The 25773-nt window shown below is 34.3% G+C and overlaps 10 protein-coding genes across 10 annotated transcripts; 6 read left to right on the forward strand and 4 right to left on the reverse strand.

Annotated features, from left to right (window-relative positions):
• Positions 1-252: 252 nt before the first annotated feature.
• SEA4 (Sea4p) lies at positions 253-3018 on the forward strand (the record flags this gene model as incomplete). The annotated part of the gene is made up of 2 exons (XM_011274493.1): positions 253-333; positions 427-3018. The coding sequence occupies 2 exons, from the start codon at positions 253-255 to the stop codon at positions 3016-3018; spliced, it is 2673 nt and encodes an 890-aa protein (XP_011272795.1).
• Positions 3019-3722: 704 nt separating this feature from the next.
• PKC1 (protein kinase C) lies at positions 3723-7097 on the forward strand (the record flags this gene model as incomplete). Its single annotated transcript, XM_011274494.1, has 1 exon — positions 3723-7097. One exon carries the CDS (start codon positions 3723-3725, stop codon positions 7095-7097), a length of 3375 nt encoding a protein of 1124 aa, XP_011272796.1.
• A 348-nt stretch (positions 7098-7445) lies between these two features.
• Positions 7446-10516, forward strand: SRO77 (putative Rab GTPase-binding protein SRO77; the record flags this gene model as incomplete). Its single annotated transcript, XM_011274495.1, has 2 exons — positions 7446-7534; positions 7618-10516. The coding sequence occupies 2 exons, from the start codon at positions 7446-7448 to the stop codon at positions 10514-10516; spliced, it is 2988 nt and encodes a 995-aa protein (XP_011272797.1).
• A 248-nt stretch (positions 10517-10764) lies between these two features.
• On the reverse strand, positions 10765-12576 carry BN7_4928 (tetratricopeptide repeat protein; the record flags this gene model as incomplete). Its single annotated transcript, XM_011274496.1, has 1 exon — positions 10765-12576. The coding sequence occupies one exon, from the start codon at positions 12574-12576 to the stop codon at positions 10765-10767; it is 1812 nt and encodes a 603-aa protein (XP_011272798.1).
• A 208-nt stretch (positions 12577-12784) lies between these two features.
• On the forward strand, positions 12785-13330 carry MIX23 (Mix23p; the record flags this gene model as incomplete). Its single annotated transcript, XM_011274497.1, has 1 exon — positions 12785-13330. One exon carries the CDS (start codon positions 12785-12787, stop codon positions 13328-13330), a length of 546 nt encoding a protein of 181 aa, XP_011272799.1.
• A 155-nt stretch (positions 13331-13485) lies between these two features.
• NTO1 (Nto1p) lies at positions 13486-15648 on the reverse strand (the record flags this gene model as incomplete). The annotated part of the gene is made up of 1 exon (XM_011274498.1): positions 13486-15648. One exon carries the CDS (start codon positions 15646-15648, stop codon positions 13486-13488), a length of 2163 nt encoding a protein of 720 aa, XP_011272800.1.
• A 300-nt stretch (positions 15649-15948) lies between these two features.
• RTG3 (Rtg3p) lies at positions 15949-17094 on the reverse strand (the record flags this gene model as incomplete). The annotated part of the gene is made up of 1 exon (XM_011274499.1): positions 15949-17094. One exon carries the CDS (start codon positions 17092-17094, stop codon positions 15949-15951), a length of 1146 nt encoding a protein of 381 aa, XP_011272801.1.
• A 383-nt stretch (positions 17095-17477) lies between these two features.
• SFT2 (Sft2p) lies at positions 17478-18122 on the forward strand (the record flags this gene model as incomplete). Its single annotated transcript, XM_011274500.1, has 1 exon — positions 17478-18122. The coding sequence occupies one exon, from the start codon at positions 17478-17480 to the stop codon at positions 18120-18122; it is 645 nt and encodes a 214-aa protein (XP_011272802.1).
• Positions 18123-18558: 436 nt separating this feature from the next.
• On the forward strand, positions 18559-21128 carry CDC48 (AAA family ATPase CDC48; the record flags this gene model as incomplete). The annotated part of the gene is made up of 2 exons (XM_011274501.1): positions 18559-18661; positions 18742-21128. 2 exons carry the CDS (start codon positions 18559-18561, stop codon positions 21126-21128), a joined length of 2490 nt encoding a protein of 829 aa, XP_011272803.1.
• Positions 21129-21511: 383 nt separating this feature from the next.
• PCL2 (cyclin PCL2) lies at positions 21512-22501 on the reverse strand (the record flags this gene model as incomplete). The annotated part of the gene is made up of 1 exon (XM_011274502.1): positions 21512-22501. The coding sequence occupies one exon, from the start codon at positions 22499-22501 to the stop codon at positions 21512-21514; it is 990 nt and encodes a 329-aa protein (XP_011272804.1).
• Between the last annotated feature and the right edge of the window lie 3272 nt (positions 22502-25773).

Consider the following 25773-nt stretch of genomic DNA (forward strand, 5'->3'; position numbering starts at 1 on the left):
AAGATCATATTCTACAAACACCAAAAAGTTTGACATTCCACTCAAGAAGCTTATCAACCTAAGGTGCCTTCCTAATTAGACAATATTGTACACTTCAAAGCTATCATTCTGTGTTGCTCGAACCTCTTTCTCGAGTACTCGCGAAAATGTACGTATCGGAGTTTCGTTTTCTTACTGTTGTTGATAAGTGAAGGTTTGGTTATTTCAACGGTTTGAAAAGGTTTTGACTGTGACAAGGATTACTTGAAGAGAATGGGAAAGATTACCAGAGCCTATGGTTGGGATGAAGGTTCTACACAGCGGTTTCTGACCATAAATCCATTGGCCGATGAGGTGTCGTTGTATCAGACTCAATTGACAACAGTGAGTAGTTGTATGAAGACGTTCTGGTACTAGCGCTGTGTTATTAACGCAAAAATTGTCTAGAAAGAAGATGAAGGAATCTCCAAAGTGCTTACAAGGAAAGGATTTGATGGATTGAGATGTAGTGATTACTCACCAGTTAATGTTGGTGTTGTGGCTACTGGTCAAAATGATGGGACAGTCAAGGTGTTTGACATTTTATCACAAAACTCTGCTAGTATAACAATCCAACAAAAGAGTGCTTGTAATACATTATCTTTCAATTCCCAAGGTCTCATAGCTGCTGGTTTCGAAAAACCAAAACAAGAAAATGCATTACACTTATACAATATCAATCATTATTCATCTACAAGTAATCAAGAAATATCATATCCAACATTATCATATGTCAATAATGAGTCTATCACTTCAACGATTTTTTATAATGAAACCAATCTACTTGTTGGTGGTACAAAGACCTTAAGAGATATTGATATCCGTGTTTCATCTCCAATTTTCCAAATGTCATCCAAAGCTACAAATGGTATAACACAAGATCCTTATAACCATTATTTATTTAGTGCATTTGCTGAAGATGGTACCTTAGCTATTTATGATAGAAGAAAATTAGGTAATAATAGTACTGAACCTGCTTTAATATTCAATAAATTACTAGGTGATACTACCAGAAGAAATAACAATTCATGTTTCAGATATTCAACTAGTCGAAGAGGTGAATTTGCTACATCACATGCTGGTGAATTGATACGGAGATGGCAAACAGGAACTGCTCCATCCACTAAGTATGATTCAGTTTTTGTAGCCAGTGTTCAGGATGTCAAGACAAAATATGATCGTGTCATATCATTTGATTATAGTCATGATGATAATTCAAATTCAATAAGTCTTGTATGTATGAGACAATCTGGATCTGTGTTCAAAATGCCGGTTGTTGAAAGTCAAAAATCTGTGAAATTTAACTCATTCAATGATTTACTTTTCTCTGGCTCTGATGGTACTTTTTTGGAAGATGTTGATGTTGGTGGTGTCATTACTGATATGGAAAAAATCAAACTTACCAAGCCATCAAATATTGCAGAAGAATCAGAAAATGATCAAGTTAGTACTACTGATGATTACGAGAACGGTATCTCAAATGAGGATGAGGAAGATGATGATGATGAAGGTAATGATGTTGAAATGAATCAGTTCTTTACACCACAAGAAGTTCTTGAAAATGACATAAGTGTAAGGATGAGAAGACGCGCATTTCTGGGGTATGGTGTTGATTGTTTGAAAAATATTGAAATCATTCAGAACTTGAAAACCATTGATAATACATTATATTTGAGAAGTACCTGGAAATGGCTTGATATTACGAAAACCTCTGCACAAACTGGACTCATGACATCTGGTGACTTAGATCTTTCGTATGAAGGGATACTTGGTATTTGGAAAGGTATTGAGGGCATACAAAAACAAAATAGATATAGTGATGCTGTCCTTAAAGAAGATGTTTTGAAACAGAGAATTACCCAAATCTTAGCAAATAGGGGCTCTAAGACTTTACCTATAGTAAAGAGTACTAAAGAACCACAAAGAAGATTATGTCTCATTGTTGCTGGCTGGTATTTTAGTCCTGATGAATTAGAACAAATTTTTGCAAGATTATCAAAAGCGGGTCAGTATTCAAAAGCTGCTGCCTGGGCTGTCTTCACAGGTGATGTATCTAAAGCTGTAACTATATTGGCATCTTCAAAAAGCGGGAAATTGAAATTGATTGCAACTGCCATTTCTGGTTATTTAGTACAGCAAAAATCAACAAAGAATACATTATGGAAAGATCAATGTCGAAATATGGCTTCAGAATTGGATGATCCTTATTTAAGGGCTATATTTGCATATATCGCAGATAACGACTGGTGGGACGTTTTAGATGAAAGCTTGTTGCCTTTAAGAGAGAGACTTGGTGTTGCGTTAAGATGTTTACCTGATAAAGATTTGACTTTATATTTGACAAAAGTCGCACAAAAATACATCTCTAAAGGTGAACTAGAAGGTTTGATTCTAACAGGTATAACACCCCGTGGTATTGACTTAATACAATCATATGTTGATCGAACAAGTGATGTTCAGACAGCTGCTCTAATAACAAGTTTTGGCTGTCCGAGATATTTCACAGATGAAAGGGCTGAGCATTGGTTATATTGTTATAGATCTCTACTCAACAGCTGGGGTATGTTTAGTACAAGAGCTAAATTTGATGTTGCTAGAGCTAAGTTATCAGCGAATAATAATGGCCAAAAACAATTGAAGATATCATCATCACAAGTACATTTACAATGTATTAGATGTAATAAAAACATCTCCAAATCAGTTAAACCATCAAAAAGACAATTCAATAATAATAAAAATATCAAAAAGTCATTAAGTGTTTGTCCACATTGTGGAGCTGCACTTCCAAGATGTGCTATTTGTTTATTATCATTGGGAAAATCGTTACCACAGAATATTACTACAGCGTTGAATGAAGCTAAAGTGAAAGAGTTCAAGGAGTGGCCAAGTTTCTGTTTGACATGTAATCATGGTATGCACGCTGGGCATGCAGAAGAATGGTTCAGTAAGAATAATACTTGTCCAGTTCCAGGTTGCTCTTGTCAGTGTAATAATAAATAGACACATAAAGCATTTGAAGTTAACCAATATTTCATGTTATATGTAGGACGGCTTATATTGAAAACTTCACATTCTGCCCAGTACCAACTATACTAGTCACATGACCTTTTCCGCGAAATCTCAGCCATTTTTTGTTTGCAGTTTTTTTGCTGAATCGTGATTTTGACGAAAAAAGTTGAATTTGATCTTTTTGTTTACATTTATCGGTGGATCAAAAACACAATCAGCTACATTTCCCAATACCAACGCAAAACAACAGCGGCTTCCATAAGATAGCGTGCAACTGGAAAAGAAGATATAAGAAATCACCTTTTTTGGAAGATCAGTGCATCGGTTTGGTAGAGGAGAGCCTGAAGACACTTTGCTTACAATTTCATTTCTTTTTGACCCTACAAATTGAGATCTCCTTCCACCAAAAAGGAACTTTTTATTGGTATTCCTGAATCAAAACTCAACAAAAGATTTTGAAATAAGAGTGAGATAATTGGTGAATCACATTGGAGTTATTGAATATCAGAGTACAGAATTCAATTCAGAAAACACTCACATTCAACTTTCAAGTAAGATTTTCACATTCATTTTGTTATATCGTGTTTCAAATCAGAGCGAACGCTGTCAAATTCGTTTTCGTACTACTTTTTTTTCTACAATATATTATTTAACAGAAGCAACACAGTAAATTTGATCTGGAACTCAATAAAACAATGTCAGACTCTGTTGCTGAAGAGATCAAGAAGAAGATTCTTAGAGAAAGAAACATCATCACTGGTGCCTCAAATTTGAAGAAAAAGACATCTAATGCGGCTGTGATTCAAAAATGTAATACCAATATTCAAGAAGCTCAACAAAACATTGATTATTTGAATGAAACTTTAAATCAATTGAAATTCCAGGATGAACATTCTGAACATTCTATTGGTCAAAATACGTCAGATGAACAAACCCTGAATGATCAAAGTGGTAATAATGGGGTGAAGAAAACTACAGATGCTGGTAATTATTCACGTTTAGATTTAATTAAATATGATTGTCCATCTTTAGGTCAACGTATCCAGTATATGATCAATCAACTTAACACAAAACTAAAAGTTGAACAAAAATATTATGAAGCTAATGAAAAATTATCAAAAATTTATCAACTTGATGGTGATCGCAGAATTAGTTCTGTTGCAGAAGATGGAAGAGTTCAAAGTAATCACAAAATTCAATTATTGAAAAAATCGTTGAAACGTTATGAAGATATACATGTGAATTTGGATCAACTGAATGAAGAAACTGACCCTATGAATAATGTGAAATTTAGAAGAAAACCTTTAGGTGGTACTTTAACTATTGGAATTAGCTCTATTAGAGATGTTGACCACATTGCATCACCAATGTTTTCAAGAAAGACCGAATCATATATTTCAATCAAAGTTGATGATGATGAAAAAGCCAAAACTAAAGGAAGTCGTAACGACAGATGGAGTGAAGAATTCAATATACATGTGGACAAGGGTAATGAAGTTGAAATAACTGTTTATGATAAAATAGGTAACCAACATGTACCAGTCGCCATGGCTTGGTTCTTAGTGTCTGATATTGCAGAAGAAATTCGTAAAAAGAAGGTTGGCCAATCTGGAGTAGGTTGGGTTAGTGCTGCAAGAATTCAAAACGGCAGAAAAATACAAAATCCAAATGTAAATAATGATAATTTCACTTTGAATGAGAGAGAAAACACTAGTAATGGGGATTCAAAAGAACCAATTAGAAGTAGCTCTTGGTATATTCTTGAACCATCTGGGCAAATTCTGTTAACAATAGGTTTTAGCAAATCAACAACTCCAAACAAAAAAACATTACTGGGTGGTTTACATCGTCATGGTGCTATTAGAAAGAGGGATGAAGAAGTTTATGAACAACATGGTCATCAATTTGTTCAAAAACAATTTTATTCTATTATGCGCTGTGCTTTGTGTGCTGAATTTTTGCCTTATAATGGTTATCAATGTCAAGATTGTAAATTTTTATGTCACAAGAAATGTTATCAAAAAGTCATTACCAAATGTATATCCAAATCAAGCACGGATATTGATCCAGATGAACTGAAGTTGAATCATCGTATTCCACATAGATTTGAACATGTTTCCAATCGTGGTACCAACTGGTGTTGTCATTGTGGTAATCTTTTGCCATGGGGTAGAAAAAATGTTCTTAAATGTTGTGAATGTGATATCATGTGCCATACATCATGCTCTCATTTAGTTCCAGACTTTTGTGGTATGTCTATGGAAACTGCTAATAAAATTTTAAGTACCATCAAATCTACAGAGGGTATTAGAAAGAAGCAACCAACTGCAAGTCTTTCAAGTGCTCGCTCAACTACATCAACTACTGTTCACACTCTGAATGAGAGACCAACCCCGACATCAGTACAACCATCATACATTCAACCACCACAAGAAGGAAAAGTTAAATTACCATCATTACCACCAAGTGTCAGTTCACAAGTTACACCTGAATATGATATCGATAATGAACTACCAACACAATCACTGAATCAAAAGCAAGAGCAAGCAGTGCTATCACCACAACGTCAAAGACGTCCACCTCCACCTGCTGATGGTCATTATAGCAGACAGCCTTCTGCTCAAGAACAAGCATCTTTAGCTGATGAAGAAGATCAGAAGATTCAACAACAACTGCAACAACAACATCAACTAAACCTGCAACTTCAAAAAGAAGCTGAAGCTCATGAAGAACAAAGAAGACAAGTTGAAGAACAAAGATATTATCAAGAGCAACAGCTATACATTGAACAACAACAACAGTTAGAAGAGAGAAGACGTCAAATTCAAGAAGAACAAAGCTTGCGTCAACAACAAGATCTTTATAATAGAAAAGATGTTGCTGATCATTCAAATAGACAATCGTTGCATTCACAGATTTCAGCTAAGTTAGATCCAAGACAATCTCTGGAATCTGATAGAAGTCATGACGGTCTTGCAACAGTTGATACACATGACAGTACACCTAGAACTGACAAAAGTCAGTCACTGTCTCAGAAAGATAAACGTCATCGTCAAAAAGTGGGTCTTGATGATTTTAATTTCCTTGCAGTTTTGGGTAGGGGTAATTTTGGTAAAGTTATGCTCGCCAGATCTTATCGTAATAAGAATTTATGTGCTGTTAAAGTTTTGAAGAAAGATATGATTATTGAAAATGGGGAAATTGCATCAATGAATGCTGAAAAGGAAGTTTTTTTGGTTGCAAATCAAGAACAACACCCATTTTTGATCAATTTACATTGTTGTTTCCAAACTGCCAATCGTATATATTTTGTTATGGAATACGTTCCAGGTGGTGATTTAATGTGGCATGTTCAACAAGCTACATTTTCACAAAGAAGAGCTAAATTTTATGCTGCGGAGGTCTTATTGGCTTTAGAACATTTGCACAAATATGACATTATTTATCGTGATTTGAAATTAGATAACATTATGTTGAGTACAGATGGTCATATCAAGATTGCAGATTATGGTTTATGTAAACATGATATGGGATATGGTAAAACTACCAACACATTTTGTGGTACTCCAGAATTTATGGCACCAGAAATTCTAAGAGAACAACACTACACTAGAGCAGTTGATTGGTGGGCTTTTGGTGTCTTACTGTATCAGATGCTGTTAGGTAAATCACCATTCAGAGGTGAAGATGAAGATGAAGTTTTCAATGCCATTTTGACAGATGAACCATTATTCCCAATCCAAATGGCTAGTGAGGCTGTTGGTTTGTTAGAGTCATTGTTAAATAAGGATCCCGTTAAACGTTTAGGTTCTGGTCCAACAGAAGCTCAAGAAATTAAAGAGCATGCTTACTTCCGTAACATCAATTTTGATGATATTTTACATTTAAGGGTTCCACCACCTTACGTCCCAGAAGTTAAAGCTGAAGATGATGTTTCATTTTTTGATAAAGATTTTACAACTGAAGTTCCAAGGTTGACACCAGTTAACTCTGTTTTAGATAGTTCTACTCAAGCACAATTCCGTGGTTTCTCATATGTTTCAGATGCTTCAGGATTAGTACCAAAATGAGTTAAATGAGATGATGGACGATTTATTAAAAAAAAAATGGTTTTATTTTGTTTGTTTGTGTTTTCATAATATGTACACTATATATAGAAGTCATTGGTAATCCAGTGTCAAGATTTTTGGTTTTCGAGTTTCAATTAAAGCGTTTAGATATTAATTTTACAAGCTTCAATTCGTGTTTACGTTTCGTAGTGTTATTAATGTGGCCCCTTAAACAAAAACATAGGAAGCCTGATCGTTAAAAAAAGAATTGGCACATTTCAGCACTTCCTAGTGAACAACAAAACAACTATTGTTCAAGCTCTGCTAGGATATATCAACTAGGTGATTCTGATCTATAAATAGCAGAACATGTTTAAAAGCAGAAGATTAAAGAACGTTACAAACGCTATCAAAACCGTTGGAACGAATGATCTTTCTTCTGGTTTGAATTCCAAAGCGTTTGCTTTAGATGATGTGAGTGCTAAAATAACACTATCGTTTCATTATTGACAGTGACTAACTACTTTAAACAATAGCTGAGTAGATATGGTATGTCTGGTAAGCCTGTTGGTGTTGCACTCGATCCTGTTCAGAGTCTTTTAGCGATTTCTACGGATCGTGGTGAAATTCATGTTTATGGTCAACAACAAGTTGAAGTGGTCTTTCTATTAAACAATTCAGTATCAATAACTACATTGAGATTTGTCAAAGGTATATATCTTGTTGCACTTGATGACAGGGGTACTGTGCTTGTTTTCTCAATATATTCCAAAAAGCTATTATCTTCATTCTCGCCGCCAGGTAAAGTCACTGCCTTTGAAACAGATCCCTCACTGGATTGGCTATTGATCGGTCTACAAAATGGTTCAATAGTCGCATATGACATAGATAGAGGTAATATTACGCCCTTCAAAATTGATAATTTGCAAAAACAGGTTCTACCAAAGGAAAAACTGTCGCCTGTGATTTCAATTCAATGGAATCCAAGAGATATTGGTACTATATTAGTTGGTTATTCACATTGTGCAATTATCTACTCCATTGCATCCGCTGAAGTTCGTTTAAGCTTTAGGTACGAAGTTCCAAAAGGTGCTCCAGGTGGTAACAACCTGGTAACTTCTACTATTAGGTATCCAAAGGTTCTACAAGCATTATACCATCCAAACTCTTTAAATATTTTAACAACACATGAAGATGGGTCGTTGGTTTTCTGGGATGCTTTGACCAGTGAACAGCTACATGCAAGATCATTAATTGATATAGATGTCAACGTACCACAAGGGGCTAATGTTCATCGTGAAGGCTCTGTAAATACTGAATTTTTGAAAGTTGCCTGGTTATGTGATGAAAATCCAGATTCAACTGCTTTGTTGATTGCTGGGGGTGATGGTCCTGCTCATGATGGTATTCACAACTTAAGCGTCATAAACTATGGTGTTGCGCCAAAGTACTCAATAACATCATATGAAAAAATGGGAAGCTATTATGCTGAGCCAAAACAACAAAGGTTTTTGCCAATTCAAAATTCGTCCTCTGTGATAGATTTCATATCTTTAGCTCAAACTTCACCATATTTCCAAGGCAATCATAACCCAAATTTCATCATGGTCTTACTAGAGTCAGGGGAAATAGAAACATTGGCATATCCTCAAGGCATTTTGAACTACAAATCATCGCTATTTCCGCAAAGCATTGCCTGGGTTCATCCTCAAACAACTGTTACTATCGCTTCTCCGGTTCCTAGAAAGCAGTGGCTTGGAATGATTGGTAAATCTACTAAGAAAGATAACATTTTAAAGGGTGGTTATCCAGTGAAAAAAGCATTAAGGGCAAATGAAGTTAGATCTGCATTGGCTACTGGTCATGTTAACGGTTCCGTAAGGATTTGGGATGCATCCCATGCTGAACTTGATGATTCTTCAGTTATGGAAGTTGATGTTGCTGCTTCCTTGAATACTATTACAGATGTTGCTATTGATGCTATATCGTTTGCTGGTGAAACTGCTGAATTGGCGGTTGCAACTATTGGAGGTGATGTTGTATTATATAAATTTGACATTAATAAGAAATATAATCCAAAAATTGGAAGTTTGGAGCAAGGGATGCAAAGAATGTCATTAGCTGATGAAAACAAACTCATCATCAATCTTTCTCATAGAACTCCAAATATAAAGGAAGGCTTTTTGCCGGTTGTTGCTGTTCATGCTAAAAGAGGTAAAGTCACAGCTTTGAAAAACAGTAATATTGGGTTTGTCGCTATGGCATATGAATCCGGTGATTTAATCATAATTGACAGAAGAGGACCTGCAGTTATCTTTGAAGGAGATATACGTCAATACTCTCAATCAGGGAGTTCAAGAATAACCTCATTGGAGTTCTCGATCATGGTTTTTGGTGATGATGGTTATTCAAGTATATTGCTGTTTGCTGGTACCGAGAAAGGTGAACTAATTACTTACAAAATATTACCTGAATCATCTGGTAGATTTTCAGCACAAGCTGCTGATATTATTCAATCTAACAATTATCCAATTACACACATCTCGCCTTATAAATCAGATAATGGTACTCCAGCCTTTGCAACATTTGACCAGTTTCACCAATTGGCCAATGGTCTAATAGTACATGGGTCTCTTGCGGTAACATCAACTTCAGATATTAGAATTGTACAACCAGCAAAATCTAGACAAACACATAAATTGTTCAATATACCAATTGCATCAGCTGGTGTATCAGTTATTGCTATCAAACAGGCAAATGCTTCAAAACCATATGGATCAGTATTACAAATTGTTCTCCAAACAGGTGCTATAAAAGTTTTGTCTTTACCAGAATTAAGAGAAATCACTACTTTACAGGTCCCAGCCGTTATTGATCCTAAGTTTGTGTCATATAGCTCAGTGCTACCTTCAGGTGACGCAGTAATTCGTACTGGTGTTTCAGAAGCAAGTTTAGTTAATATTGCAGGATCTGGTATAACAGCTGCTCAATTACCTTCTGATAAACTCTATAATGAAAAATTAAGAATTCCATATCGTCCACAAGTTGGTGCATTACAATGGGCTAAAGGCACAACTTTGGTGAACTATGATGAACTTGATGTACTTATAGGAGGTGACAGAAGACCTGCACCTAAAAACCCAGAATCTAGTATTGCGGGTGGTAATTTGACACTGGCACCAGCTAGAGGATCTCAAAATAGCAGTACTGATCAACTGTCGGGTGAAGATTACTCATATGATAAACCTGTTAGAAAGAGAACACAAGGTGGTTATGATCCTTCAAGGTCATTTGTCAGAACTTTCCAAAATGGGTTTGAAAGCGCTGGTGAAACTTTCAATGACTACGCTAATAATGCCTCTCAGAATATGAATGAGACTGTTGGTGAGGCTAAAAATGATTTAATGAAGTCATTATTGAAATCAAAATTTGGGTTTTAAGTGCTGAATCTTGAAAATTTCATTATATTGTCACTTTCCTTGTTACCCAAATATATATTTATGTTCTATTACTCATTTAAAGTACTGATATGTAGTATAGTTTACTCATGAATATTCTTGAACTATGGGTGTTCTGGGATTCTTCGTAATAAAGCTACAAATTTGTTTTGAAATAAACGCTATCGAAAATAATGATTCATGAGAGCTATATAATACCCATCATAAAATCTTCCAAATCATTTGTTAGTTTAATCAAGATCAAAATCAGCTGGATCTAAATCATCATCAGAGTCATCATCAACATTATTGTTTCTATTGGTGTTATTTCCACCTGTAGAACCGTTTCCAGTGTTACCATTTGCAGTTTCACTTGAAAACACTGGATTTCCATCTTGATCCAATGTCAGAACAACTGTGCTTTGATCTACTATTGTTCCCCCATTAATGACTGAGCTTAGCATACTTCCTAAAGATCCTTGTAAACCTTGTGGTAAAGCACCCATTATGGCTTCCTGGATGTGCTGAGGAACTCCATGTGTATGAGTAGCATTCTGAGTTCGGTTCTGTGGTCCATTTTGCTCTCGGTTACCTCTATCCGCTGAATCATTCGAATTTTGAAAGCCATCTTGTGCTGGTGGTGCTTGGCCATTTGTTGTATCGTTATTAGATGTGGTTCTATTACCACTAGCATTATTGTTATTTTCCATTTGCATATTTGATATGAAGTCTCCAATGGCTTCACTATTTAAAATTGTGTTTCCTAAGGTATTTAAAGTATTAACGAGATTTGATGGTGTTCTGGATCCATCATGATTTTGTTGACCATTGTTTCTGTTCCCAGGCATCCCACGGAATTGTGGCGGTCCATTTTGCCCATTACTGTTGATGTTGTTGGTGTAAGTGTCACCACTTCTTGGTCTGGAAGCACTTTGGCCTGTAACTTGTGGGCTTATAAATGACTGAGGACCTCTTGTAGCTGGACGGCTACCTGGATTATTGCGTATAATCACTTGGATTGGATCAGTGTATTGGGAATAATCAGCGGCTGAAATACCACTTGATTTGGCTCTGTTTTCAGCATTTTCCAAGGCATGAACAAGTCTCTTGATGTATGTGTCAACCCTTTTATTATCACTAGCTAACTTGATAGCTTTACAATATGCTTCGATTGACTTTAGTGATTCACCAATAGTTAAGTAAGCAAATCCCAATCTTGTCCAAGCAGCTTCATAAGATGGATCAATCTCTATAGCTCTCTTTAAGTCTTCAATGGCATTGTCAGGATGTTTGGCAAGTTGGTAAATAGCAGCTCTATTTGACAAAAGGGCAACATTTTGAGGGTCATAAGCCAATGCTTCTGAATATTTGGCAACAGCAGCATGAGAAGAATTTGATTTGTAAAATTCATTACCAGTCTTTCTAAGTTCAATAGATCTTTGAGCAGCTTTAAGTTTGGTGATTTTTTGTAGCTTGAAGATGGTCTTGAACGATCTCAATAAACCTTGAATATCTTCTACTTCGTTACTTGTAATTTCTGTGCTGATATCCGGTGTTTGGGTTCCTTCGGATTCTTGTGAAGCACCGTTAACTATGTAATCTGAATAACGAGTTAATAACTTGTGGGAGACCTTGAACATTTCATACTTGATCTTGTTAATTGCTGGCTCTAGAGATAAAATGAATTTCCCTATAGTAGAGGCCAATGTTCCTGATTGGTCATATTCTTGATTGAAATAGTTCTTCAGTTTAGCTGCTGTATTATTAACTTTGCAATCCTCATAACAGAACCAACTTTCCACCAAAAACTTGAAATAATCTTCTTCTTGCAAGTAAGAGTTAACCTCACCATCAGCAGTCTTGTAAGTTTTAGCCAAAGTTTCTAATTGTTCCACAATTGAGATGACACCACCAACATTGTATTCAGTGAGATTTGGAGTCTTTTTGACGGAGGCAAACGCATTCAACTTCTTGAGATAAGCGGCAATCCCCAACAATAACGCCTTCTTTTCATCACCAGTTTTTAAAATAAAGTCCAATGGACTAAGCTCAACAACAGACATCACTAATGAATATTTTGAGCTGGTTTGTGTTGCGTTGTGATACGATTGTGTTTCTGAACAGCTTTGACGTAGCACAAAATTTAATATTTTCGATTTTTTGACAATTTTTAAAACCGGAGAGAACAAAATACTATAAAGATTCATCTAGATTTTAAAGTGGATTAACATAATACTCACATAAAAGAAATTTGACACACTTTACGACAAAATGAGTTTATGGAACGCAAAAGATGCTGATGGATTTCCCCAGGCTCCGATTTTACCAGAATTATCAAGAGACGTGTGTTTGAATCCAAAGGGTCTACGATCATTTTTACAATTATCAAGAGCAAACACAGATGATGTTGTAAAACAACGGTTGAATTCATTGTTGAACAGTGGCAAAAGACCAAAAGAAGAACTTTGTGAAGAATTTACACATGGTATCATGTATAAGAGCTGGAAGGATAGATTAAGTGCTATTGAGTATTGTAATGGACAAAGTGTTGAACTAGAAAGGGAAATTGAATCACATCAAGAGGCGGAATTACAAGGTAAGGATATTGATCCAAGAATAGATCCTTATGCAGCTGCTGATTTCCAAGAATTAAAGAATTCAAAATACAACCAGTTAAGACAACTGCAAAATTGGGTTAAGAATGAAAAATTAATCGAAGATATTGTTCAGAATAGAAGTACAGGAATTTTGAATGATGTTTGTGTTTCTTCTCGTCTAGCAAATCAATTCCAAGACTGGAGCGCATCTCAAAAATGATTTAACTTTAACGCCAAATTCAATGACTACATCATTTGTACATAACATCGTTCATTATTGTATTGTTAATTGAGAAATAGTCCTTTTGACATGATAAAAATTGTCTATATAAATACATGTATATAAATTAAATGCTTATGACCTTTGAGAATTAATTACTCTTCCATTTCAACGTCTATATCACTAAGATCTTCCTCTTCCATGGCTGTTAGGCCTTTATAAGGCGCCTCGTCAATTTCAAGACCTTTCAATATAAATTCTGATTGAAGTTTTGAATGGTCAAAACTTTCTAATGATTTCAAATCAGGTTCAATATCTCTCGAAATACGACGTATAGCTTTTAAAAGAACTGGTGTGTTCAATTCCTCAATTTGGGAGAACAAGTCACTAAGATCTTTAAGAAATTCTTCTAGTGATTGATAATGTCTAGTTGAGCTTTTTTCATTTATTTGAGATAAATTAAAGCAATCAATTTCCAGATCCAATAGAAACCTTGAAGAATCGATTTGATTAATCTTAGTCAATAATTGTTGAATCAATGCATTATGTGGAAAATATGCTAATCCCAACATATCCTGTAATGAATTATGTTGTTCAACTTTTGCAGCTTCTCTTGACTCGATTAAAGTAGATAATTCTTGTAAATTATCAATATCTTTCAATAAAGTTTGACAAAAATCCAATTTTGGGGTTAGTTCTTCAGGATCCCCACTTGTATAACTTGTTGGATCAGTTCTTCTAATTAATGGAGCACCTCTTTTCATTTCTCTTTTCATACACCAATACTTAACCAATTGTTGAGCAATATTATCTTCATCTTGAACTTTCAATTTAGTCAAGAATGAACTTACAATTTTGATAAAATAATTTGGTGGAATTGGAGTTCCTCTTGAAGTTTTCCATTTTTTCAAATTATTATTGGTCTTCTTATTATTATCAATCTTAACTGTTGCTGTTGCTGTTGCTTGATTTTGATTGATTGTTTCAAAATATAATCTAGTCTTTTCAATACCAGTTTTAACGTCATTTTCTTCATTAAAACCTTGTGGTGAATGCTTATGGCAATATGAATGCATAGTAGATTTATCCAAAACTGCACCTTGTACCCCTTTCTTCATTTCCATGAAGAGACCAGCTCTTCTTGCACAAGTTGGATGGAAAGCTGTGAAGCAATTTCTATTTGCACATTGGATACAAGCACCCATTTTTTGTTTACATATATAACAATTCAACTTCCATCTACCTTTGGGTATAGCGTCAAAACCTTCGACGGGCTCCATGTGACCTGCACTTGCAAAATAAAGTTCAGGAATCCATAATGCACATAATACGTGACTCCAAAGACCATTATCAGTTTGTTTGAAAGCACCTGTTGTACTTGGACAAAATAAACATCTTGTTTTCCTTTTTTTAGAAATCATACAACGACGACATAGCCATTGACCTTCAGGAATGAAGATAACTCCATAACAATCTTGATGAACTGCAATATCACAACCATCACAAAAAATAATTGCATTTGAATTATCACATTCAGATTCATTACACACTGCACAACGTTGGTCTTCTGCAGGAGAAAACCCAATACCATCATCCGCACCATATAACTTTGTATGATTAATAGCAGCGCTTGTCTTTAAACTTAATTCTGAATTTGATGAATACGTTTTCCGTATTTTTGGTGGAATCTTCTTTTCAAGATAATACCATTCATTTTCTAGTATCGTTATAACAATTTCAAAAATTTCATGTAGTATTGGTTTGAATTTATCAATTCTTGATGAGTTTAAATATGATAAGAAATAATTATCTTGTTCATCCATATCATAAGTAGATTTGAAATTGATTTGATTTTGAGAGATTGATTCAAAGAACTGGTTGTTTTGTTCCCTTTTAGCGAAATAATCGTGTTCTCTAATATAAGTATCACGATCATGTAGCAATGAATGCTCTTTATAACCCAGCTTTATAATGTTTTTAGGAATCTTACTTATATCATTTGGTAATATTTCTTTGGGTATCTGCTTGAATTCTGGGTTCTTTAAACCTTGAATTTTATAAGTTGTGGATCTAATTGGACCTGATATATGTTCATCAGTAATCAAGAGAGGCAATTGCTCATCTTCCTCTAAGTCTTTATAGAAATCTTTGAAATGACGCTCTTCTCTAGGTTTTGATGGATCATGTTGTGGAATCGTATAGTTTTGTTGTTGTTTTGGTATCACAGCTGATGGTACTGAGCCAGCTCTTTGTTTTCTTCGATTCAGCAGCGCAGACCTGGCATTGGCCTTTCGGCGGTTGATATTAGAGCTGCTCATTGGTGATTTAAACCAGGCGCTTTGAAGGTTTTTGTCTTTGACTCTTTAATAATCACTTGACCTTATTTTGAATTTTTGGTGTAACAATAACTCTTTTTCCAAAATTTAGACGCGACTTCCCAAAGAAAAAAAGTACGGTGTTGCACGGTCAAAATGTATAAGTGCTATAAATATATTGAATATATACTAAATATCTACAAAAATCAATCTTGAATAGTGATTAAAATCTAAATTATCATTCAAATCGTCATAAAGTGTTACATAAAGAATTGAAAAAGTTTGTTTAAGTCGCACAGCAACTTATATGTTGTTCAAATCATCCCAGTTTGCGTCGCCTTTATGTTCTCTCAAAAATTCATTAACATCGAAATCCAAATCTTTTTCAGAAAATTGTGGAGCATGTTCGTTATAATTAGCTGGTGAGTTTTGATAGGAGTCACTATTTGAAAGCTCAGATGATCGCTGAGCCTCAAAGTTATGGAGATTTTCTTGTTGATGTTGTTGTTGTTGTGGAACTGGATTTTGATCTGGGTTTTGATCTGGTAATTGTTCAAATTCATTGATTTTTTTCAATAAATCATCCAATCTTTCTTCTTGATACTTCATAACTTTGTGTAAATGTTCAACGTATTCCACCGTTTTATTGATAATAACAGATTTACTTGGTTTGATTTCTTTACCATCGGAATCAACTAATAATAATGATGGTGGAACTATAACTCCTAATTCTTTTATTCTTTCTTTAATCAAATCTCTTCTTCTTCTTTCCACTTGATTATGAAACTCACGTCTTCTTTTCAGTTTGTCTTCTTTGGTTAATTGTGATTTTGGTAATGAACTTCCAGTGGCTGGTGATAATCCTTGAGAACGTATACTTGGTGATTTAAAAGTTTCAAATGAAGAAGGGTATGGACTTAATTGATCATTATATGATCCTGGACTATTGATTGATGATATATCAGGGATGTTGCGCGCTTGGTTATAACTATTCCCTTGATTATTGAATGATATTGGTTTTTGGGCAGGTGAGAAATATTGTGCATTTAAAGAATATTGTTGTGAATTGCTTTGTTGTGGAGATGCAACTGATTCTAAAGTATCATATATTGAGTTTTTTCTTGATGAGACAAATGATGAAGATAACTGGTTTGGATTTGTATATGGTGAAGCTATTGGGGAAAGGTAACTATTGTTATTGTTATTATATGAATCATCAAAACCATGTCCTTGACTTGAATTTTGTTGACTAATTTGATTTGGATTCAGATGAGAGATAGAATGTGTAGGTCTTGAGTTGTTGATATTGTTATTGTTTGGATTACTTGTTGAAAAATCCAATAATTCGTTTTCTGGAATTGTGGATGATACATCGTTATTGTTGAGGTTGAAGGGGAAATCATCCAGATGTATCTTCCCATTGTTGAAATCCAAGAACTCATCGGCCATTGTGTGATGGGTGCTCTATAAATTCCTTTATGAATATTATCAGGTCCTTCTAAGAGCCTTTCTATTGATTTGTTGCGTTTTGCTTCTTATAACTTCCGTTTGAAACTTTCAAGTCCTTCTCACTTCTCAATTTTATTTTGATGAACTGGTTGTTATTGTCAAGAAATCGATTTTCGAGGTGTCCAAAAAAGCACGTGAAATTGAGTCGGAAATATTCTCGACTTCCCAATTAGGAAATGAAAGTGCATCTGTATTAGGATTTATGGACTTTTCTGCAAAGCTGCCAGCTTTTCCATTTTTCAGAAAACAATAGCGAGAGTTTTATCAAAACCATCAAAAACAACAGTCGATAACTTTTGAAAAGGGTGAAAATAAGAGATACAATGGCTGATACTGGAGAAGGGTCGTTGAGATCACAATGGGATAGATGGACAGCTACACATAATACCAGCTCAGGTGGTGCTGTGAATGAGAGTGCAAAGACCTTGTTTTCAGGTTGGGCAGAGACATTGAATAACACAGCTAATGACGTTTATAATAGATTACCATTGACACAAAACGATGCGCAAGACATCAACAACCAGGAACCAGAATGGTTCACATTATCAAGATTTGAAAGATTGATGGGTTTTATTGCATGTCTACTAGGTTCTGCTGCTTGTTTCACCATTTCATTCTTTCTTTTCCCTGTATTGGCATTAAACCCTAGAAAGTTCGGTTTATTATGGTCATTGGGTTCGATCTTGTTTGTTATTTCATTTGGTTTATTACAAGGACCAGTTGCTTATTTCCATCATTTAACTTCAGCATCAAGATTACCATTCACTGTATTTTTCTTTGGTTCAGTGTTTGCCACTATATACTTTAGTGCAATCATGAAATCTACAATTTTGACATTGCTTTCAAGTTTAGTTGAGATCTTTGCAGTGATTTATTATACTGTCAGTTATTTCCCATTTGGTGCTCAAGGTCTAAGAATGGCCACTGCTGTTGGGTTCAGACAAATTGTAAGCTTGGTTGGATTATAATAATATAACTTCTGATTGATTGCTGATAATAGTGAGTCTTCAATACACAAAAATACAAATGATGCTTCAAAAAAAAAGCTACTACGAATTAATGAGATCAAAAAGTGATAAGGGAGGATTTCAGTGAGATTTAATCCGATTTCCTTACATATTCTAAATACAAAACAGCTGGTTCATAATTTGGCTTTAATCTAATTACAAAATATTCTTGTAGAGATCGATATGCTGTTAAAAGTCTATTTCCCGTCTGCTCCTACCGGAAATCCCACAAAACATGTTCGCGATCTGTCGCCACCGAATTCAAATCAAAATTCAACACACTTGTGTTCTTCAAACTTCTTCTCTAACAACATTTGAACCAAGTTAACTTGACTATCAATTCAATTCAATTAGTTCATAAAGACTCTCTTCAGGGATTAGTTACAATTGATTAAAAATGGTTGACGAAAAGAAACCTTTATTAGACGCTTCAGGAGCTGATCAATCCAAAGAAGATCAAACCGCCACCGCTATCTTAAGAAAGAAGAAGAAGGATAATGGTATGTATTTTCCAGGTCATTTTGAAGTAAAAATGATATCAATTGAACTCAATGGAGCATATACTAACTTCCTATACTAGCTTTATTAGTTGATGATGCTGTCAATGATGATAACTCTGTTATCGCAATGACTTCAAACACCATGGATAAATTACAATTATTTAGAGGTGATACCGTCTTAGTTAAAGGTAAAAAGAGAAAAGATACCGTTTTAATTGTTCTTTTAGATGATGATATTGATGATGGTGCTGTTCGTATTAACCGTGTTGTTCGTAATAACTTGAGAGTTAGATTAGGTGATATTGTTACTGTTCACCCATTACCAGATATTAAATATGCTTCAAGAATTTCAGTCTTACCAATTGCCGATACCGTTGAAGGTTTAACTGGTTCATTATTTGAAGTTTACTTAAAACCATACTTTGTTGAAGCTTATAGACCTGTTAGAAAAGGTGACCATTTCGTTGTTCGTGGTGGTATGAGACAAGTTGAATTCAAAGTTGTTGAAGTCGAACCATCTGAATCAGCTATTGTCGCTCAAGATACAATCATTCACTGTGAAGGTGAACCAATCAACAGAGAAGATGAAGAAAACAACATTAATGAAGTTGGTTATGATGATATTGGTGGTTGTCGTAAACAAATGGCTCAAATTAGAGAATTAGTTGAATTACCATTAAGACATCCACAATTATTCAAGAGTATTGGTATCAAACCACCAAAAGGTATTTTGATGTATGGTCCACCAGGTACTGGTAAAACTCTTATGGCCAGAGCTGTTGCCAATGAAACTGGTGCTTTCTTCTTCTTGATTAACGGTCCAGAAGTTATGTCTAAAATGGCTGGTGAATCAGAATCAAACTTGAGAAAAGCTTTTGAAGAAGCTGAAAAGAATGCCCCAGCTATTATTTTCATTGATGAAATTGATTCAATTGCTCCAAAGAGAGACAAGACTAATGGTGAAGTTGAAAGAAGAGTTGTTTCACAATTATTAACTTTAATGGATGGTATGAAAGCTAGATCAAACGTTGTTGTTATCGCCGCTACCAATCGTCCAAACTCTATTGATCCTGCCTTAAGAAGATTCGGTAGATTTGATCGTGAAGTTGATATTGGTATTCCAGATGCCACTGGTAGATTAGAAGTTTTGAGAATCCATACTAAAAACATGAAATTAGCAGAAGGTGTTGATTTAGAAACCATTGCTGCTGAAACACACGGTTACGTTGGTGCTGATGTTGCTTCATTATGTTCAGAAGCCGCTATGCAACAAATTCGTGAAAAGATGGATTTAATTGATTTAGATGAAGAAGAAATTGATGCTGAAATCTTAGACTCATTAGGTGTTACAATGGACAATTTCAGATTTGCTCTTGGTAACTCTAACCCATCTGCATTACGTGAAACTGTTGTTGAAAATGTTAATGTTACTTGGGATGATATTGGTGGTTTAGACCACGTTAAAGATGAATTGAAAGAAACTGTTGAATACCCAGTCTTACACCCAGATCAATATACCAAATTCGGTTTGGCTCCATCAAAAGGTGTGTTATTCTTTGGTCCACCAGGTACTGGTAAAACTTTATTAGCTAAAGCTGTTGCCACTGAAGTTTCAGCCAATTTTATCTCTGTTAAAGGTCCAGAATTATTAAGTATGTACTTTGGTGAATCTGAATCAAACATTCGTGATATTTTCGATAAAGCTAGAGCTGCTGCCCCAACAGTTGTTTTCTTGGATGAATTAGATTCTATTGCTAAAGCTAGAGGTAACTCAATGGGTGATGCTGGTGGTGCTTCAGATCGTGTTGTTAATCAATTGTTGACTGAAATGGATGGTATGAATGCCAAAAAGAATGTCTTCGTTGTTGGTGCTACTAACAGACCTGATCAAATTGATCCAGCTATTTTAAGACCTGGTCGTTTAGATCAATTGATTTACGTTCCATTACCAGATGAACCAGCTCGTTTATCAATCTTAAATGCTCAATTAAGAAATACACCATTAGAACCAGGTTTAGATTTATCACAAATTGCTAAAACTACACATGGTTTCTCAGGTGCTGATTTATCATACATTGTTCAAAGATCAGCTAAATTTGCTATTAAAGATTCCATTGAAGCTCACAAACGTTCAATTGCTGAAAAAGAAGCTGCTAAAGTTAAGACTGAAGGTGGTGAAGATGTTGAAATGAAGGAAGAAGCTGAAGAAGAAGAAGAAGATTTAGTTCCATATATCACCAGAGAACATTTCGAAGAAGCTATGAAGACTGCTAAACGTTCAGTTAGTGATGCTGAATTACGTCGTTATGAAGCTTATGCTCAACAAATACAAGCTTCAAGAGGTCAATACACAAACTTCAAATTTGGTGATTCAACTGGTGATGGTCAAACCATTCCACCAGCAAACCCAAATGCAGGTGCTGCTAACTTTGGCTCTGCTGAAGATGAAGATGACTTATACTCATAGATGTTTTGATAATTTCTTTTACCCCTTTCTCTGTTTTTAAATATAGTAAAATAAAATATTGTTAATTCTAGTGTCATGAACATACCAGTGTTTGTATTCTATTCTGTAATTAATATTTAAAGATCTATTACTACAAGTTTTTATATTTAAATCTGTATTAATATTATTATTTATATTTATTTATATATAGTTGAACAACATCCGTGTAAAAAATTACTTAATAAAACCAAAAATTGAAATGAAAACCAAATTAAAAAAAGACCATAAGAAAAAATAAAAATAACCCAAATAAATATCTTGTAAAATCATTAAATTCGTAAAAAATCATAAAAATGCATTTGTAAATATTCTTTTCCTTGAAAAAGAATAACAAATTAAGTTAGTTAGAAAGCTCTTGTAATCTTTCCTGCAGCAGCTAACATCATATTTTTTGATTTTTCATAATTTAAATTTGAAGATTGTGAATTATTCATATTATTTGAGTAGATTTGTTGATTATTATCATTTGAAGATCTTAATCTCAATGGTCTATAGCCACCATTTGAAGATTTTGAAGGTGTAAGTTGTCTTAATGGTTTTGTTTGATAATTATATTCTGGTTGTTCTAGTATAACAGGTTGTGATTGGTTCAACATGTTATTAATAGAGTTTGAAGATTGTTGAGTTCCAATACTTGATAAAGTTGATCTTGATGAAGAATTTGATAATAAACTTGGGACAGAGCTTGCACTTGAAGAGTTTGAAACTGGTTTGGCTCTTGGTGCTACCATTGAAGCTAATCTTGTTGATGATGGAGTTGAAGTGATGTAATGTTTTTGTCTTGTTATTAAATCATTTTCAGCAATTTTCTTTAATTTAGCTTTAATTGGAATTAAAAAGAATGATAAAGAATTGTATAAATCTTGTTGAGTGATTGTTAAATCCCAATTCAAATAATCTAATAATTCACGTTCAATAGTATTAACTTCTTGAATTGATAATAATCCATCAGTATATGCAGTCCAATGTTTATTTATTGGTGAAGAGTCATTCAAAGATTTGGCAGCAAGAATTAAACAACCCAAAAAGATTCTATGACGAGTAGTTTCGATACCATAGACATTTGATGGTAAGACTGCTCGTAGTCTTGTTAAATAAACTAAAGTTGACATTAAAGTTGGAGTTTGAACATTTGAATGTTTTATAAGACGACGAATGAATTCAAATAAAGAAACTGGATCTTGACCATTTGGTGAACTTGGAGGTGATGGATATGAATTTGAAGCTGAAGGTTTGATTTTGATGACAGAGTATGTTGTGTCAACTAAGTATTGAACCATTTCAGAATTGACTGGTTTCTTGTTGAATTGATATAGAGCTTCTTTATCTGACATTTTGTGTGAAATTGTTAATTAATGTTTATATTATAGAATGAAATGAAAGTGTGAAATCTTTATTTTGTAAAACAATTTGGTTGAAATGAATGGTATTTATGTGGACAAAAAGTGGATTGGTAATTATAGTGTAAAGTGTAAGGAATGAAATGAACAAATGTCTGTGATTAGAATGGAATGAATGAATAACACTTTGTGATTAATGTATTGAAATGAATGAATACCAAATTTTGTAATGAATGTGAAGTATTTGGAAACAAAAAAAATGAGGATTTGTTTATTTGTTTATATGAAACTTTTCTGTGACGCGATGAAGATTGAAATATATCTGTACCTGATACTTTTTCGATATGTACCTGATGAGAATGTGAAACAAATGCTGGGAATAATGTGCGAATTGAAAAAACAATGAGGAATCACAACTTAGCACAAATGAATGGAAAGCTAATATGATAGTTGAAATGAATGTCAATCAAGAGTTCAAGAAATAGTGGTATCAAGAACCATAATCTCGAGAGATGGGGATACCTCTGTTATATAAAGTATGGATCTTGAAAGTATAAATTAATGGTTTCCACGCTCCAGCCATTTTTCAAGGCCCGTTGTGTGTCCCCTTCCGCCAATTTTCCCAAAGGAGTCGAAATTTCTGCAACACGAAAAAAAAAGTTTCGGCGCGTCGTTCTGCAAAGGAGCTCAAAGGAACCAGAAAGGAGCGTAGAAGGAGCACTGGGAAGTTTGCTAGAGCGCTAGAAGGAGCCTGTGTGTAAGCTTAACTTTTAAGCTGTCTAGAATGGTGCGAAATTGGGTACGTTGTTCTGTTGAGGTTTTGTCTTCACTGTTCAGTGTAATGTTGGATACTTTGAGCTCTCGAAAATCTACGATAAACTCAATCTGATTAATATTTTGGGTAATGTTTATGGCCTCATATAGACCTATGGTAGCAATGACTATTACAATTTGCTACTGGCAATATTAGACAACGGTCAACCCGCAGTGATAACAATTAGTATCGTTCACAGCATCACCTTGATGAGCATATCTGCTTGTGAAGTTAATAAAACACGCTCAATTTTAATTTTTATTCTGCCAGCACGGACATAATCAAATGATGATTGTGATTTCCCACAGAACACAGCATCGTTGGAGCGTAAAGAAGCTGCTGGGCATCATGAACAAAGAAGTAAAGACGATCCAAATATAGAAATGCATGGCACTGTTTAGGGATGATAAAATATCTATTTGAGAAGTAGTTTGCTCAAACCTCCATTAATCAAATCATGATTATTTAACTAATGAGCTGAACTCAACTCGGAGATAATTTAAAGAGCGTGGCTGGTAGACTTGATGACTGTCTCTGAATTTCATATGATATTACAAGGATAATATACAACTCATTAACAAACTCTACGAGGATATATGAGTCGAATTGATTTGTTTTAAATAGGTTTGCAAAATAAAAGCTTTTCCCTTTTCTGTTTCTGTGCTTCCAGTTTTCTGTTTCGAAAAAAGTAGCCTCAATTTCGTAAATCTTAAACATGAACTCCAAACTTTAGCCTGCATATTTCCGAAAAGATCTGATATCAAATTGAAAATTGTGCATCAATTGTTTACATTTTGTGGAAAACTCAACTCCTGTCAAAAGTTTATTCATTGTTTCTTATACCGTACGCGTTCAATTGAACGTATAACAAACTTTTTATATCATCGCAATTCGCAAATCCACCAATTCACAAGTATAAGGAGCAGAATCAAGCACAATAATACTATCTGTCACTGTATCTGATATATACTCCCATTGTGAGACGCGTCAATTTAGAATATCAGAAGGTCACATTTACAAGTTACCAGTGACCTTGTTTGTGTTAAGATAGCTATGTACACGGTACTATCGTCTACCATCGTATGTGTTTAATATAAATCGCTACTCGAAGTTGGTCTGGACTTATTTGATAAAATTATAAACATGAAGGTCGATGAACCTGAATCCTGATACACAAGCTACAGCTACAAACCATATTATGGGTCCGGGTATTGACTCTTGACTACTATCAAATTTCAATCTACATGTCACATCTTATAGCATGTAGTAAAGTCAATACGACTAGCTATAGTGCTACAGCTTACCATGACTTTACTATTCTATGATTCTATATGAACCATGAATTATATTATAATCGAACTTGTGTCCACTTTACAAGTTTCAAACTTCATTCACTTATATTTATGACCTATCACACATGATTCATCAAATACAATGTCTCAGTTAACTTCTAAAGGAACCAGCGAAACTTATTTAAATAAAGCTGTGCTAAACGATTGTGCCGCTCTTAAGGATATGCGTGCTTTAATATCAATACTTTTAAAGGTTCACCTCAGACATTAATCAGGTACGCTTAATTTTCCCGCTATTCTCCTAGCTATAGGCGCTATGCCTTCTTAGCTACAATATCGAGTCACGAGTGCTACAACTTAAAAGTCCACAATATTTGACAATTAAAGATTGAAACACAATTGAGATATCAAAATGGGTCCCATAATTTCAGAAATCCACATTTATGATTCAATTGTATGTGTATTGATGTGATCAATTATTATTAAACAACTGATTGTTCTTTTGATGATGATGCAAAAACAGATCGAAGAGTGAATAAAAAGATATAATTATATGACATATAATTGAATAAGTATACTCACATATCATGAAAATGAAACAAACAATACTAGACATAGAAAGATCAACAATAATTAATTCTCAATTCACAACTATTCAAGACGAGCTAAGTTAGTTCAGAAGTACTTAATTTAAATTATTTATAAATACTTTAGCTGTATATAGATCGGATGTCATATTAATCATCTTCGACAATTTAATTGTAATCTAGATGATATTCTAACCGATCGATGTAGTACAAGGAAAAAAATACATACAAACAATTGACGACGAAAAACAGGGTTAACAACAATATATTACAAAGCCAAGTACAGTTAAAACATAAGCCCAGCAACGGTGAGCTCATATTATAACATATAATAAGACTTTGATAATGTGAAAAAATAACCTGCTGATATCATGATCTTATATAGAATATTTATTGGGAAATTTGCAGTTATTTATATCAATTATTAATTGTACATATCATAAATAACTAGCTGGCCGTGATCTGAAATTGGTGTAAATTCCATACCTGGCCTGTATCAACTTATTACCCAATCTGGTTATTCATATGAGAGCTTTGTACTACATTTGTAATAGCGGTATAAATCAAGACATG

Source organism: Wickerhamomyces ciferrii, contig 00193, assembly GCF_000313485.1.
Source record: "Wickerhamomyces ciferrii WGS project CAIF00000000 data, strain NRRL Y-1031 F-60-10, contig 00193, whole genome shotgun sequence".
Lineage (NCBI taxonomy): Eukaryota > Fungi > Ascomycota > Saccharomycetes > Phaffomycetales > Wickerhamomycetaceae > Hansenula > Hansenula ciferrii.